Below are 17,238 nucleotides of genomic sequence, written 5' to 3'. Positions count from 1 at the left end.
GTTCTTTGGGCTAAAGTGATCAAAGGGCATGGGGAGAAAATGGGAGCAGGGACTGGGTTGGATGATCATATTGAATGATGGCACAGGCTGAGTGGGCTGAATGGCCCATCTCCTGCTCTTCTCTGTATCTGAGAAACTTCTTGGAAGATTTTGTTCCATTCCAGTTGCTATATGAACCGAGGTTGTTGTTGCTTGAATTCCTGTTTATTTTATTTTAGATCGCGTTACATTAGCACTGAGCTGGGGATCCGGGAATGTTTGTTTGTGGGAGTTCTCACATCGAAAACTACTCTCAACTCTCTGGCCGTGGCAGTGAACCGGACAATTGGCCACCACATTGACAAGGTCCTGTACTTCACCGGCACCAGGAGCAGGAAGATCCCACACGGAATGTACATTGTCACCCACGGCGATGAGCGGCCGATCTGGAACATGTACCAAACCGTGAAGTACATCTTTGAGCATTACAGCAGTGAGTATGATTGGTTCTTCCTCATTCAGGATGACTCCTACACTGAGAGTGATCGCATCAAAAGCCTCGTGAACCACCTGAGCATCAACACTGACCTGTATATGGGCTGTCCTCAGGAGTTCATCGGGGGTGACACGGATGGCCATTACTGTCACGGTGGGTTCGGCTTCCTGCTTTCCCGCAGCCTCCTCATCAAATTACAGCCACATCTGGAAACCTGTCAGAATGACATCCTGAGCTCCAGGCCTGACGAGTGGCTCGGTCGATGCATCATTGATTACGTGTCAGTGAGTTGTGTCAGTGAGTATGAGGTGGGTACACTTGCAGCTGAATGAAACCACCGACCAGATTGATTGATTATTGTCACATGTACTGAGATACAGTGAAAAGTATTGTTTTGCGTGATATCCAGACAATTCATACCTTACATAAAGACATCAGGGTAACAGAACAGAATGCAGAGTATAGTGTTACAGAGACAGAGAAGGTGCAGAGAAAGATCAGCTCTAATGTACGATTGATTATTGTCACATGTACCAGAGAGAGACAGATCAGAAATAATATTTGAGAGGTCCGTACATAATCCTGACAACAGCCGGGAAGAAGCTGTTCTGGAATCTGTTAGTACAGGTTTTCAAACTTCAGTCCAATGGAAGATGGTGGAAGAGATTATAACGGGGTGGGAGGGGTCTTTGCTGAGTCAGCGGGAAGTGTAGATGGAGTCAGTGGATGGAAGGCTGGGTTTGGGGATGGACTGGGCTGTGTTCACGACTCTCTGTGATTTATGGTGGTCCTGGGGCAGAGCAGTTGCCAAACCGAGCCGTGACACATCCGGAGAGGAGGCTTTCTGTGGGGCAGCTGTACAAATTGGTAAGGGTCATTGTGGCCGTGCTGCATTTCCTTAGCCTCCTGAGGAAGTGGAGGTGTTGTGGTGCTTTCCTGACCATCACATCCAAGTGGGCGGACCAGGACAGATTGTGGGTGACCATCACTCCCAGGACAGATTGTGGGTGACCATCACTCCCGGGACATATTGTGGGTGACCATCACCCCCAGGACAGATTGTGGGTAACTGTCACCCCCAGGACAGATTGTGGGTGATTGTCACTCCCAGGACAGATTGTGGGTGACTGTCACCCCCAGGACAGATTGTGGGTGACCATCACTCCCAGGACAGATTGTGGGTAACCATCACTCCCGGGACATATTGTGGGTGACCATCACCCCCAGGACAGATTGTGGGTAACTGTCACCCCCAGGACAGATTGTGGGTGATTGTCACTCCCAGGACAGATTGTGGGTGACTGTCACCCCCAGGACAGATTGTGGGTGACCATCACCCCCAGGACAGATTGTGGGTGACCGTCACTCCCAGGACAGATTGTGGGTGACCGTCACTCCCAGGACAGATTGTGGGTGATTGTCACTCCCAGGACATTTTGTGGGTGACTGTCACTGCCAGGAGAGATTGTGGGTGACCGTCACCCCCAGGACAGATTGTGGGTGATTGTCACTCCCAGGACAGATTGTGAGTGACTATCACCCCCAGGACAGATTGTGGGTGATTGTCACTCCCAGGACAGATTGTGGATGATCGTCACTCCCAGGACAGATTGTGGGTGACCATCACCCCCAGGACAGATTTTGGGTGACCGTCACTCCTGGGACAAATTGTGGGTGACCATCACTCTTGGGACAGATTGTGGGTGACCGTCACCCCCAGGACAGATTGTGAGTCACCATCACCCCCAGGACAGATTGTGGGTGACCATCACTCCCAGGATAGATTGTGGGTGATTGTCACTCCCGGGACAGATTGTGGGTGATTGTCACTCCCAGGACAGATTGTGGGTGACCGTCACCCCCAGGACAGATTGTGGGTGATTGTCACTCCCAGGACAGATTGTGGGTGACCGTCACTCCCAGGACAGATTGTGGGTGATTGTCACTCCCAGGACAGATTGTGGGTGACCGTCACTCCCAGGACAGATTGTGGGTGACCGTCACCCCCAGGACAGATTGTGGGTGACCATCACTCCCAGGATAGATTGTGGGTGATTGTCACTCCCAGGACAGATTGTGGGTGACCGTCACTCCCAGGACAGATTGTGGGTGATTGTCACTCCCAGGACAGATTGTGGGTGATCATCTCCCCCAGGACAGATTGTGGGTGACCATCACTCCCAGGACAGATTGTGGGTGATCATCTCCCCCAGGACAGATTGTGGGTGACCATCACTCCCAGGACAGATTGTGGGTGAGCCTCCCTCCCAGGAACGTGATGCTGTTGCCCATCTCCCCCTCAGCCTCACTGATACAGACAGGGGTGTGCCCTCCCCTCTCTGCTTCCTGAAGGTAATGAGCATCTCCTTCATTTTGCTGATGTTGAGGGAGAGATTGTTCCCTTCCCCCCGTGTTCTCAGTGTTCAGTCTCTTTCCTGTTCTCTGTCCCAGCCGTGGCTGGGGTCCGACCCTCTACAGCGGTGTCTTCAGCAAACACAGAAATGGAGTTGGGGCTGTATTTGGCCACACAGCCCTGAGTGTACGGGGGGTATAGTGAGGGGCTGCGTACCCAGCCTTGTGGGGCACCGCTGTTGGGGATGACTGTGGGGGAGGGGTTGGGGCCTGTTCCTTACTGATTGCTGTCTATGGGTCAGGAACTCGATCCTGGTACAGAGCGGGGGAGCAGGGTCCTGGGTCTCGGAGTTTGGAGATGGGTTTGGTCGGGATTATGGTGGTGAAGATAGCGCTGGTATCAGTCAGTAGGAGTCAGACATAAATAGGTATCCTTGTGATCCAAATGTTGCAGGAAATGTGTGTAGGGCCAGGGGGATAGTATCTGCAGCAGGTCTGTTGCATCAGTAACAGTGTGTAATGGTGGTGGTCATTGAGGCAGGCTGTCTAATGTTCCTTTGGCACCGAGGTGATGGTGGTCTCCTTAAAGCAGCTAGAGATGAGAGATCCATTCATTAGTTTGATAACAGCAGATAAGTTTATCGTAAACCTGTTGGTAATTGGGAAAGTGGGATTTATCCCCCTCCGCTGAGATGATCCACATGTAGATCATTCTGAAAGCTGTGAGTCCTCAGCATTAAGGGTAAAGACAGAGTATCCGCTGCTCACATTCCCTGGATGAGGAGAAATCCAGGAAGAGAAATGGGGCATATAGTTCATACCAGAATAATAATACCAATACTGAGAGGTCTGGATAGACTGGACATGGAGAAGGTGTTTTCACTGGTAGGAGAGACTAGGACCCGAGGGCACAGCCTCAGGGGAAGGGACAACCCTTTAGAACTGCGATGGGGAGGGATTTCTTTAATTGGAGGGTGGGGGAATCTGTGGGGCTCATTGATCTGTGCACATAAACACCTAGATCTTGAATCCAATATTGCTCTCTTTCAGTTCTGAAACGTTTACCAGTCTATCTCTCTTTCTGTCCCTCTCACTGTCTCTCTCTCTCTCTCTCTCTCTCTCACTGTCTTGCTCTTTCTCTCACTCTCTCACTCTCTTTCTCACTCTCTCTCCCTCATTTTTTCTCTCTCTCTTTCTCTCTGTCTGCATAGATGGTGCCAAACTGCTGAGCTTTCTCCTCCCATAAATTTTATTTTAGGATTTTAAGACGTACAAACAGATGACAGATTAATGCAGGAATTTCATTAAGTGTTTTGAATTTTCCATTTGTTTTAAATTTTAATAGAGCAAAACAAAGAAACAGAAAGCTTTTTCATGTAATGCTGGGACTGGTATACATTCTCAAAGTTGCATCAACAGGATCAGATTGAGGTGATACAATTTCAAGTGTTCGTATTAGAATGTAAGGTGTGTTAGTGTTGAGGCAAATATTGATTAATACAGCACTGCCAAACAGGCTGTCAGAACGTCTCGCCCCTGGCCTCAGCGCGTAGATTGCCATTAGGTTATTTCTTTCTGTACAGCTGCAGTGTGAGATGGCATTTTAATTCCCTCCTTTTGTGGTGAGGTATTTCCTGTGGGGCTTGAGAGAGGAAACCAGCAAGGGAATACAAAATGCTTCATATTTTCCCAGTGTGCTGCTGGCTCTTGTCTGGAATGGGAAGAGTCCAATTTCAATATCCAGCAATCCAAGTCAGATACTGGATACTGTAAAGACTATGGGCCCTGATAACACTCCAGCAATAGTACTGAAGACATGTGCTCCAGACCTTGTCTCTCCCCTCGCCAAGCTGTTCCAGTCCAGTTACAACACTGGCATCTACCCGACAATGTGGAACATTGCCCAGGTATGTCCTGTACAGAAAAAGCAGGACAGATCCAACCCGGCCAATTCCTGCCCCATCAGTCTCCTCTCGATCATCAGTAACGTGATGGAAGGGGTCAGTAACAGAGTTATCAAGCAGCACCTGCTCAGCAATAACCTGCTCAGTGACGCCCAGTTTGGGTTCCCCCAGGGTCACTCAGCTCCTGACCCCATTCCAGCCTTGGGTCAAACATGGACAAAGGAGCTGAATTCCAGAGGGGAGGGGAGAGGGACAGCCCTTGGCATCGAGGCTACATTCGACCGAGTGTGGCATCACGGAGCCCTGGCTAAACCGGAATCAATGGGTTAAAATCAATGAGGTAAATTCCTGATGAAGGGCTTTTGCCCGAAATGTAGATTTTGCTGCACTTTGGATGCTGCCTGAACTGCTGTGCTCTTCCAGCACCACTGACCCAGAATCTGGAATCAATGGGTATCAGGGAGCAGACTCACTGCTGGTTAGTCATACCTGGCACATGGGAAGTGGGTGTCACTGGCTAGGCCCATACTTCTTGCCCATCCCTCATTGCCAAGAACGCAGTTATGAGTGGGTCTGGAGTCATGTGTAGGCCAGACCAGGCCAGATCGTAAGGCATTTAGTGACCCAGATGGGTTTTACACAATAAGTGACAATGGAATCATGGTCATCATTAGACTCTTAATTCTAAACTTTTATTGAATTCAAATTCCACCACCTGCAATAGCAGGATTTGAACTCAGGTCACGTAACAGTAGCTAGGTCTCTGGGTTAACAATCCAGCAGTTGTGCCACTAAGTCATCACCTCCCTCTTGACAGTTATGGTTGTTGGAGGTCAGACATCTCAGCTCCAGGACATCTCTGCAGGAGTCCCTCAGGGGAGTGTCCTAGACCCAACCATCTTCAGCTGCTTCATCAATGACCTTCCCTCCATCAGAAGGTCAGAAGTGGGGATGGTCCCCGATGATTACACAATGTTCAGCCCCATTCCCCTCTCCTCAGGGACTGAAGCAGCCCGTGTTCAAATGGAACAAGATCTGGGACAATATCCAGGCTTGGGCTGACAAGGGGCAAGGAACATTCACGCCACACAGATGCCAGGCTGTGACCACCACCAAAAGAGAATTTGGAAAGGCAAGGACTGATTACAGATAATCAACATGGTTTTGTGCGTGGGAAATCATGTCTCACAAACTTGATTGAGTTTTTTGAAGAAGCAACAAAACCCATGATGAAGTCAGATTGGTAAACATTGTCTCGATGGCCTTCAGTCAGGCTTTTGATAAAGTTCCACACAGTAATCTGGTTAGTAAGGTTCGATCACATGGGACCCAGGGAGAGCTGGCCAATTGGATACAAAATTGTCTTGAAGGTGGAAGACAGAGGGTGGTGGTGGAGGGTTACTTAAAAGGCATCTGATGGGGCTAAATAGGAAGAGTTTAGAGGGATATGGGCTGGCTAATGAGACTAGATAGGTTTAGGATATCTGTGACCATGGTGCGCCTCAAGGATCAGTGCTGGGTCCACTGCTTTTTGTCATTTACATAAATGATTTGGATGCGAGCATAAGAGGTACAGTTAGTAAGTTTGCAGATGATACCAAAATTGGAGGTGTAGTGGACAGCGAAGAGGGTTACCTCAGATTACAACAGGATCTGGACCAGATGGGCCAATGGGCTGAGAAATGGCAGATGGAGTTTAATTTAGATAAATGTGAGGTGCTGCATTTTGGGAAAGTAAATCTTAGTAGGACTTGTACACTTAATGGTAAGGTCCTAGGGAGTGTTGTTGAACAAAGAGACCTTGGAGTGTAGGTTCGTAGCTCCTTGAAAGTGGAGTCGCAGGTAGATAGGATAGTGAAGAAGGTGTTTGGTATGCTTTCCTTTATTGGTCAGAGTATTGAGTACAGGAGTTGGGAGGTCATTTTGCGGCTGTACAGGACATTGGTTAGGCCACTGTTGGAATATTGTGTGCAATTCTGCTCTCCTTCCTATCGGAAAGATGTTGTGAAGCTTGAAAGGGTTCAAAAAAGATTTGCAAGGATGTTCGAGTAAAAAATGAGGTCTGCAGATGCTGGAGATCACAGCTGCAAATGTGTTGCTGGTCAAAGCACAGCAGGCCAGGCAGCATCTCAGGAATAGAGAATTCGACGTTTCGAGCATAAGCCCTTCATCAGGGCTTATGCTCGAAACGTCGAATTCTCTATTCCTGAGATGCTGCCTGGCCTGCTGTGCTTTGACCAGCAACACATTTGCAGTTGCAAGGATGTTGCCAGGGTTGGAGGATCTGAGCTACAGGGAGAGGCTGAACAGGCTGGGGCTGTTTTCCCTGGAGCGTCAGAGGCTGAGGGGTGCCATTATAGAGGTTTACAAAATCATGAGGGGCATGGATAGGGTAAATAGACAAAGTCTTTTCCCTGGGGTCGTGGAGTCCAGAACTAGAGGGCATAGGTTTAGGGTGAGAGGGGAAAGATATAAAAGAGACCTAAGGGGCAACTTTTTCACACAGAGGGTGGTACGTGTATGGAATGAGCTGCCAGAGGATGTGGTGGAGGCTGGTACAATTGCAACATTAAAAGGCATCTGGATGGGTATATGAATAGGAAGCTGGCAAATGAGAGTAGATCAGTTTAGGATATCTGGTCGGCATGAACGAATTGAACCTAGGGGCCTGTTTCGTGCTGTCTAACTCAATGACTCTGTAACAGACGATCTAACCACTTCCCCTAGATATTCAATGGTGTTACAAACTTCAGTGAATCCCCCACAATTCCCCACATTCTGGGGATTAGCATTGTCCAGAAACCCACTGGACTTGCTACACAAACACCAAAGACCCTCAGACAGCACCTTCCAAACCCACACCCACTTCCATCGAGAAGGACAAGGGCAGCAGATCCATGGGAACACCACCCCCTGCAAGTTCCCCTCTGAGCCCCTCACCATCCTGACTTGGAAATATATCACCGTTCCTTCAGTGTCACTGGGTCTGAATCCTGGAATTCCCTCCCTAAGGACATTGTGGGTCTACCCACAGCACATGGACTGCAGCGGTTCAAGGAGGCTGCTCACCCCCACCTTCTCAAGGGGCAACTAGGGACGGGGAATAAATGCTGGGCCCAGACAATGACCCCCACATCTCACGAGTACATTAGAAAAAAACTGTTCCCTGTCACCCAGCCAGTTTTGTATCCGTGTTGCTGCTGTCCCTTTTATTCCAAGCCCTATCCTGTTCCTCACGTGTCTGTTGTATGGCCCTGTCTCAGGCAGCTGCTGGGATTCCACCTTCACCACATCAACCGTGTTACCCTCAACCAGCCTTTCTGTTACCTCCTCAAACACCTCCCGCACGTTCCACCAACCAATTTCCCCGGTAGAAATCCGTGCTGACCCTTCCTTCTCCATTGAATTGGTAATTCTGTCCTGAATAATTGATTTTGGAATAAACCAAGAAGGATGGCTCAGTGGTTAGCACTGCTGCCTCACAGCACCAGGGACCCAGGTTCGATTCCAGCCCTGGGCGACTGTCTGTGTGGAGTTTGCACGTTCTCCCCGTGTCTGTGTGGGTTTCCTCCCACAGTCCAAAAGATGCACAGGTCAGGATGGATTGGCCTTTAGAAATTACCCATTGTGTCCAGGAATGGGTGGGTCAGCAATTGGAAATGTAGGGATAGGATGGGGAGCTGAGTGGGATGCTGTTTGGAGGGTAGGTCTGGATTTGATGGGCTGAATAGCCTGCTCCCATGCTGTGGGGATTCTGTGAACTAGATATCTAAACAAAAGCTGACAGTGCTGGACAAACTCAGCAGGTCTGACAACATCTATGAAGCTACGGTGACCAATATCTGCAACATTAACTCTGTTTTCTCTCCACTGGCATGGCTGGGCCTGCTGAGTTTCTCCAGCATTTTCTGCCATTGAATCAAAGCAGTGTTCCTGATGAAGGGCTTTTGCCCGAAACATCGATTTTCCTGCTCCTCGGATGCTGCCTGAGTTGCAGGGCCTTTCCGGCACCACTCTGATCTAGATTCTTCATCACCACTAACGTTAAACTGACTGCTCTGTAATTCCTGGGATTACCCTCACAACCTTCCTTAAACAAGGATTTAATATTTGCATTCACCAGTCTCCCGGCACCTCCGCCCGAGTCCGGGGAAGACTGACAGATTATGGCCAATGATCCATAATTTCCAGCCTTGCTTCCTTCTAAACCCTCAGTCACATCTCATCTGGGACTAGTGTCTTGTGAAGGTTAAGTTTCAGCGATCTATCCAATCCCTTCTCCCTTATTAATGTTGAGCTGCCGAGTGACAGAGTCCCCTTCTCTGTCACCACGTCCTGGGCAATACCTCAGCCTCACGCCCACCCCAGCACATCTGTCTCCATCTGGAAATCCTCTTTCTAGTTTTGGCTGTAGGTTTGCTCGCTGAGCTGGAAGGTTCATTTCCAGACGTTTCGTCACCCTACTAGGTAACATCTTCAGTGGGCCTCAGGTGAAGCGCTGCTGCAACTTCCTGCTCACTGCAGTGCAAATTGCACGAATAGCAGCGGTGGGATCCGAACCCACCCCTCCGTAGAGACTGGAGCCTTACACCACTCGGCCACACTACCACACAGATAATTCCTGCTTTCTATTTCTATGTATGGGTTTCTCTGGGTTGGTCAGTGTTGCGTGGAGCCCTGAGCTGTGTCCCTCCCCTCCCCTCCCCTCCCCTCCCACTCCTGCTGGCCTTCAAACAGAAAATTGCTTTGAATCTTCCCCCTGGAGAAAACTGTCAATAAATCACAATGCACTGGGCAGGTCTAATCGGACCCTCCCTCACTCCCACCTCACTCTCCCTCACTTACTCACACCACCTCACACTCCTTCACACTGCCTTGCTCTCTGTCATCCCTTTACACTCTCTCACATTCCCTCACTCCCTCAGTCTCACACACTCAGAGTCACAGAGTCATACAGCACAGAAACAGGCCCTTCGGCCCACCCAGTCCACATCTATGTTCCCAAACTAATCTAGTCCCACCTGCCTGCTCCTGGCCCACCTCCCTCTGATCCTTTCCTATTCACGTACTTATCCGAATGTCTTGTAACTCGACCCACATCCACCTCTCCCTCTGAGAGTTCATTCCAGACTCGCACCACTGCCTTGCTGTTACGTCTTTTTTGAATCTTGCCCCTCTCACCTTAAGCTGTCTTGTTCTGGATTGACCCCAGCTCAGGGAAAAGACCTTGGCTATTCACCCTACCCAGGCCCCTCATGATTTCATAAAGCCCTACAACACCACCCAGGGCCCTACCATTAATTGTATAACTCCAGCCCTGGTTTGTCTTACCAAAATGCAACACATCGCATTTATCCAAATTAAACTCTATCTGCCATTCCTTGGTCCATTGGTGCAGCTGATCAAAAGCCTTTTATAATCTTAAATAATCCTCTTCTGCTGCTAATTTTGGTGTCATCTGCAAACTTACTAATCATACCTCCGAGATTCCTTGCTGCACTCCCTCACCGGCGATAGTCTCTTTCCCGAGATAAGGAGATCAAACTGCACAGAGTGGTCCAGGTAGGGTCAAACCAAACTCTTCCGCTCTCAGCCACTCTGTCTCTGCACAGATGCTGACAGACCTGCCCTATTTCTCCAGCACTCTGGTTAGTATCACACCCAGGTCCCTCTGCTCTGCACACCCTTCAGAATGCCACCCTTTATCTACCTTTGGCTCTCTGTGTCCTTTATCTCACTCCTCCCTGCTTCGAATCCTATCCACCCCAGAGGCTCCCAGCCTCCATGGCTGATGAAGGGCTTCTGCCTGAAACGTCGATTCTCCTGCTCCTCGGATGCTGCCTGACCTGCTGTGCTTTTCCAGCACCACTCTGATCTAGATTCTGATCTCCAGTATCAGCAGTACCCACTTTTGCCTACACAGCGTTGTCAGCGTTATTAACAGGGGCATAGGGTCCAAGAGCAGGGAGGTGATGTTGAACTTGTACAAGACCCTTGTTAGACCCTCAGCTAGAGTACAGCAGTGGGTGCCACATTATGGGAAAGACATGAACACAGCGGAGAGAGCGCAGAACTGGTTTACAGGAATGGCTCCAGAGTTGACAAACTTCACTGATGAAGATGGACTGGAGAAACTGGGATCAGAGAGGGGTTTACAACACCATGAGCCGGCTGGAGAGAGTAGAGAGGGAGAAGCTGTTCCCACTCGGAAAAGGAACAGGAATGAGATGGACAGAGGGTTAAAGTGATGAGGAAATACAACAAGGGTAGCTGGTCCACCCAGCGAGTAGTGAGGGTCTGGAATATTCTGCCTGGAAATGAGGGGGAGGCAGCTACAACTGAGGCATCGAAGAGGGAATTGGAGGGGCATTTGGATACAAACAAAGTGCAGGGATATTGGCGAAGGCAGGAGATTGCCACTGAGTTAACATGTTCTGAGAGCTAGCACAGGCACAGCACAGTAGGCTTTTATTCCTGATGAAGGGCTTTTGCCCGAAACGTCGATTGTCCTGCTCCTCGGATGCTGCCTGAGCTGCTGTGCTCTTCCAGCCCCACTGATCCAGAATCTGGTTTCCAGCATCTGCAGTCATTGTTTTTACCCCAGTAGGTCAGTCTAGCCTCCCACACTGTCATCATTCTGTGATTTGCTGTTTGTTGTCCTTGGAGTTTGTCGTGAGTGTTTCAGAAACTGATTGTTCCCTGGATAACGGTCCATGTGAATCCTGATGAGCTTGACCCTTGGTGAGTTTGTTGTGAGAGTGATATTTCATTCTGTGTGGTTACTGGAACAGCACACGGATCTCCGGTTTTCCACTCTCTCTCCCCATTGGCCCGGCCCTGGTGTGGTCAGGGTCACCATGCCAGTGGATTGCGGAGATGAGGGAGTGTCCTGAAGGTGCTGAGCTCTGTGTGTTTCAGTGGGAACAAGCTGCCCCAGCTGAAGCTCTGAACGAGACGGTTCCAGCCCTTTAGCAGCCTCTTTGGGAGATCTGTGCTCTCCCTCCCACACTCCCCACTCCCCCCGTCAATATTACTTTTTCAAATCCCTCTCCAATCGTCTTTTGAAAGTTCCTGTTGCATTTGCTTCCAATGTTGTTTCAAATGGAATGTTCCAGATCACAGTAACTTGCTGTGTCAAATAAAACAGTCTCCTCATCCCCCCATCTCTCCCTCAGGTCCTCTCCCTCGTTTTCTCTCGTCCCTGGTTACAGAGAAGTCGTGCCACAGGAAACTTCTCATTTTCTCTGTCAAAATCTTTCTTTTTTTTTGCACTTAATAATAATTTGGAGAACATCATTTATTAAATCTCCCACTTAACCCTCTCTGTGAATAATCCCAGTGTCTCTGGCCACACTCGGTCAGGTCCCTTGTCCCTGGATCAGTCTCCATCACACCCTCTCCTCAACATCCTCCCAATAATTCAGGACGCTGCATTCAGCAGGGTTCAAAGGACGGGCATGTCTCCAGACAGCCAAGGATACAAAATGTTTCAGATCACATCTGAGAGAAAGCGACCTTGCACATGCGCAGTAGATGGGCTGCATGGCCTCCTGCTGTTCCTGTGGAGGAGCTGTGAGAGCAACGTGCCCTCAATGAGGGGGATGGGGACGGGGCGGGGGTGGGCTGTGATCATTAATGGGGTGGATATTTCCAGCTGTCAGACCTCAGTGAGGGGTCCTCACATCACCCTCACCCCCGGCCCACTGTTACTGTACACAGACCCACACCCCAGGCCCACCGTTACTGTACACAGACCCTGACCCCAGGCTCACTGTTACTGTACACAGACCCTCACCCCAGGCTCACTGTCACTGTACACAGACCCTCACCCCAGGCCCACTGTCACTGTACACAGACCCTGACCCCAGGCCCACTGTTACTGTACACAGACCCACACACCAGGCCCACTGTCACTGTACACAGACCCTCACCTCAGGCCCACTGTCACTGTACACAGACCCTCACCCCAGGAACACTGTTACTGTACACAGACCCTGACCCCAGGCCCACTGTTACTGTACACAGACCCTCACCCCAGGCCCACTGTCACTGTACACAGACCCTCACCCCAGGAACACTGTCACTGTACACAGACCCTCACCCCAGGCCCACTGTCACTGTACACAGACCCTCACCTCAGGCCCACTGTCACTGTACACAGTCCCTCACCCCAGGGCCACTGTTACTGTACACAGACCCTTACCCCAGGCCCACTGTTACTGTACACAGACCCTCACCCCAGGCCCACTGTTACTGTATACAGACCCTTACCCCAGGCCCACTGTTACTGTATACAGACCCTCACCCCAGGCCCACTGTCACTGTACACAGACCCTCACTCCAGGCCGCTGTTACTGTACACAGACCCTCACCCCAGGCCCACTGTTCCTGTACACAGACCCTCACCCCAGGCCCACTGTTACTGTATACAGACCCTCACCCCAGGCCCGCTGTTACTGTACACAGAACCTCACCCCAGGCCCGCTGTTACTGTACACAGACCCTTACCCCAGGCCCACTGTCACTGTACACAGACCCTCACTCCAGGCCGCTGTTACTGTACACAGACCCTCGCCCCAGGCCCACTGTCACTGTACACAGACCCTCACCCCAGGAACACTGTCACTGTACACAGACCCTCACCCCAGTCCCACTGTTACTGTACACAGACCCTTACCCAGGCCCACTGTCACTGTACACAGACCCTCACCCCAGTCCCACTGTCACTGTACACAGACCCTCACCCCAGGCCCACTGTCACTGTACACAGACCCTCACCCCAGGAACACTGTCACTGTACACAGACCCTCACCCCAGGCTCACTGTTACTGTACTCAGACCCTCACCCCAGGTCCACTGTTACTGTGCACAGACCCTCACCCCAGGAACACTGTCACTGTACACAGACCCTCACCCCAGGCCCACTGTTACTGTACACAGACCCTCACCCCAGGCCCACTGTCACTGTACACAGACCCTCACCCCAGGCCCACTGTTACTGTACACAGACCCTCACCCCAGGCTCACTGTCACTGTACACAGACCCTCACCCCAGGCCCACTGTCACTGTACACAGACCCTCACCCCAGGGCCACTGTTACTGTACACAGACCCTCAACCCAGGCCCACTGTCACTGTACACATACCCTTACCCCAGGCTCACTGTCACTGCACACAGACCCTCACCCCAGGCCCACTGTTACTGTACACAGACCCTCACCCCAGGCCCACTGTCACTGTACACAGACCCTCACCCCAGGAACACTGTCACTGTACACAGACCCTCACCCCAGTTCCACTGTTACTGTACACAGACCCTTACCCCAGGCCCACTGTCACTGTACACAGACCCTCACCCCAGTCCCACTGTCACTGTACACAGACCCTCACCCCAGGCCCACTGTCACTGTACACAGACCCTCACCCCAGGAACACTGTCACTGTACACAGACCCTCACCCCAGGCTCACTGTTACTGTACACAGACCCTCACCCCAGGTCCACTGTTACTGTGCACAGACCCTCACCCCAGGCCCACTGTCACTGTACACAGACCCTCACCCCAGGCCCACTGTCACTGTACACAGACCCTCACCCCAGGAACACTGTCACTGTACACAGACCCTCACCCCAGGCCCACTGTTACTGTATACAGACCCTCACCCCAGGCCCACTGTCACTGTACACAGACACTCACTCCAGGAACACTGTTACTGTGCACAGACCCTCACCCCAGGCCCACTGTCACTGTACACAGACCCTCGCCCCAGGCCCACTGTCACTGTACACAGACCCTCACTCCAGGCCCACTGTCACTGTACACAGACCCTCACCCCAGGCCCACTGTCACTGTACACAGACCCTCACTCCAGGCCCACTGTTACTGTACACAGACCCTCACCCCAGGAACACTGTTACTGTACACAGACCCTCACCCCAGGCCCACTGTCACTGTACACAGACCCTCACTCCAGGCCCACTGTTACTGTGCACAGACCCTCACCCCAGGCCCACTGTCACTGTACACAGACCCTCACCCCAGGCACACTGTCACTGTACACAGACCCTCACCCCAGGCCCACTGTCACTGTACACAGACCCTCACCTCAGGCCCACTGTTACTGTACACAGACCCTCACCCCAGGCCCACTGTTACTGTATACAGACCCTCACCCCAGGCCCACTGTCACTGTACACAGACCCTCACTCCAGGCCGCTGTTACTGTACACAGACCCTCACCCCAGGCCCACTGTTCCTGTACACAGACCCTCACCCCAGGCCCACTGTTACTGTATACAGACTCTCACCCCAGGCCCGCTGTTACTGCACACAGACCCTCACCCCAGGCCCGCTGTTACTGTACACAGACCCTTACCCCAGGCCCACTGTCACTGTACACAGACCCTCACTCCAGGCCGCTGTTACTGTACACAGACCCTCACCCCAGGCCCACTGTCACTGTACACAGACCCTCACCCCAGGAACACTGTCACTGTACACAGACCCTCACCCCAGTCCCACTGTTACTGTACACAGACCCTTACCCCAGGCCCACTGTCACTGTACACAGACCCTCACCCCAGTCCCACTGTCACTGTACACAGACCCTCACCCCAGGCCCACTGTCACTGTACACAGACCCTCACCCCAGGCTCACTGTCACTGTACACAGACCCTCACCCCAGGCCCACTGTCACTGTACACAGACCCTCACCCCAGGGCCACTGTTACTGTACACAGACCCTCAACCCAGGCCCACTGTCACTGTACACATACCCTTACCCCAGGCTCACTGTCACTGCACACAGACCCTCACCCCAGGCCCACTGTCACTGTACACAGACCCTCACCCCAGGAACACTGTCACTGTACACAGACCCTCACCCCAGTTCCACTGTTACTGTACACAGACCCTTACCCCAGGCCCACTGTCACTGTACACAGACCCTCACCCCAGTCCCACTGTCACTGTACACAGACCCTCACCCCAGGCCCACTGTCACTGTACACAGACCCTCACCCCAGGAACACTGTCACTGTACACAGACCCTCACCCCAGGCTCACTGTTACTGTACACAGACCCTCACCCCAGGTCCACTGTTACTGTGCACAGACCCTCACCCCAGGCCCACTGTCACTGTACACAGACCCTCACCCCAGGAACACTGTCACTGTACACAGACCCTCACCCCAGGCCCACTGTTACTGTATACAGACCCTCACCCCAGGCCCACTGTCACTGTACACAGACACTCACTCCAGGAACACTGTTACTGTGCACAGACCCTCACCCCAGGCCCACTGTCACTGTACACAGACCCTCGCCCCAGGCCCACTGTCACTGTACACAGACCCTCACTCCAGGCCCACTGTCACTGTACACAGACCCTCACCCCAGGCCCACTGTCACTGTACACAGACCCTCACTCCAGGCCCACTGTTACTGTACACAGACCCTCACCCCAGGAACACTGTTACTGTACACAGACCCTCACCCCAGGCCCACTGTCACTGTACACAGACCCTCACTCCAGGCCCACTGTTACTGTGCACAGACCCTCACCCCAGGCCCACTGTCACTGTACACAGACCCTCACCCCAGGAACACTGTCACTGTACACAGACCCTCACCCCAGGCCCACTGTCACTGTACACAGACCCTCACCTCAGGCCCACTGTTACTGTACACAGACCCTCACCCCAGGCCCACTGTTACTGTATACAGACCCTCACCCCAGGCCCACTGTCACTGTACACAGACCCTCACTCCAGGCCTCTGTTACTGTACACAGACCCTCACCCCAGGCCCACTGTTCCTGTACACAGACCCTCACCCCAGGCCCACTGTTACTGTATACAGACTCTCACCCCAGGCCCGCTGTTACTGCACACAGACCCTCACCCCAGGCCCGCTGTTACTGTACACAGACCCTTACCCCAGGCCCACTGTCACTGTACACAGACCCTCACTCCAGGCCGCTGTTACTGTACACAGACCCTCACCCCAGGCCCACTGTCACTGTACACAGACCCTCACCCCAGGAACACTGTCACTGTACACAGACCCTCACCCCAGTCCCACTGTTACTGTACACAGACCCTTACCCCAGGCCCACTGTCACTGTACACAGACCCTCACCCCAGTCCCACTGTCACTGTACACAGACCCTCACCCCAGGCCCACTGTCACTGTACACAGACCCTCACCCCAGGAACACTGTCACTGTACACAGACCCTCACCCCAGGCCCACTGTCACTGTACACAGACCCTCACCCCAGGCTCACTGTTACTGTACACAGATCCTCACCCCAGGTCCACTGTCACTGTGCACAGACCCTCACCCCAGGCCCACTGTCACTGTACACAGACCCTCACCCCAGGCCCACTGTTACTGTACACAGACCCTCACCCCAGGAACACTGTCACTGTACACAGACCCTCACCCCAGGCCCACTGTTACTGTACACAGACCCTCACCCCAGGCCCACTGTCACTGCACACAGA

The 17,238-nt window shown here is 52.1% G+C and overlaps 1 protein-coding gene across 1 annotated transcript in view; it reads left to right on the top strand.

Moving 5' to 3' along the window:
- The window catches only part of chpfa (chondroitin polymerizing factor a), a 73,481-nt gene that overhangs the window by 42,518 nt on the left and 13,725 nt on the right, over nt 1–17,238 (top strand). Inside the window, exon 2 of the mRNA XM_060827774.1 lies at nt 219–783. Coding sequence (XP_060683757.1) covers nt 219–783 — 565 coding nt within the window. The remainder of the gene's footprint in view (nt 1–218; nt 784–17,238) is intronic.

Source organism: Hemiscyllium ocellatum, chromosome 7 (assembly GCF_020745735.1).
Source record: "Hemiscyllium ocellatum isolate sHemOce1 chromosome 7, sHemOce1.pat.X.cur, whole genome shotgun sequence".
Taxonomy (NCBI): domain Eukaryota; kingdom Metazoa; phylum Chordata; class Chondrichthyes; order Orectolobiformes; family Hemiscylliidae; genus Hemiscyllium; species Hemiscyllium ocellatum.
Note: the sequence above shows the minus strand (reverse complement) of the source record. Positions and strands in the feature narration are given on the sequence as shown.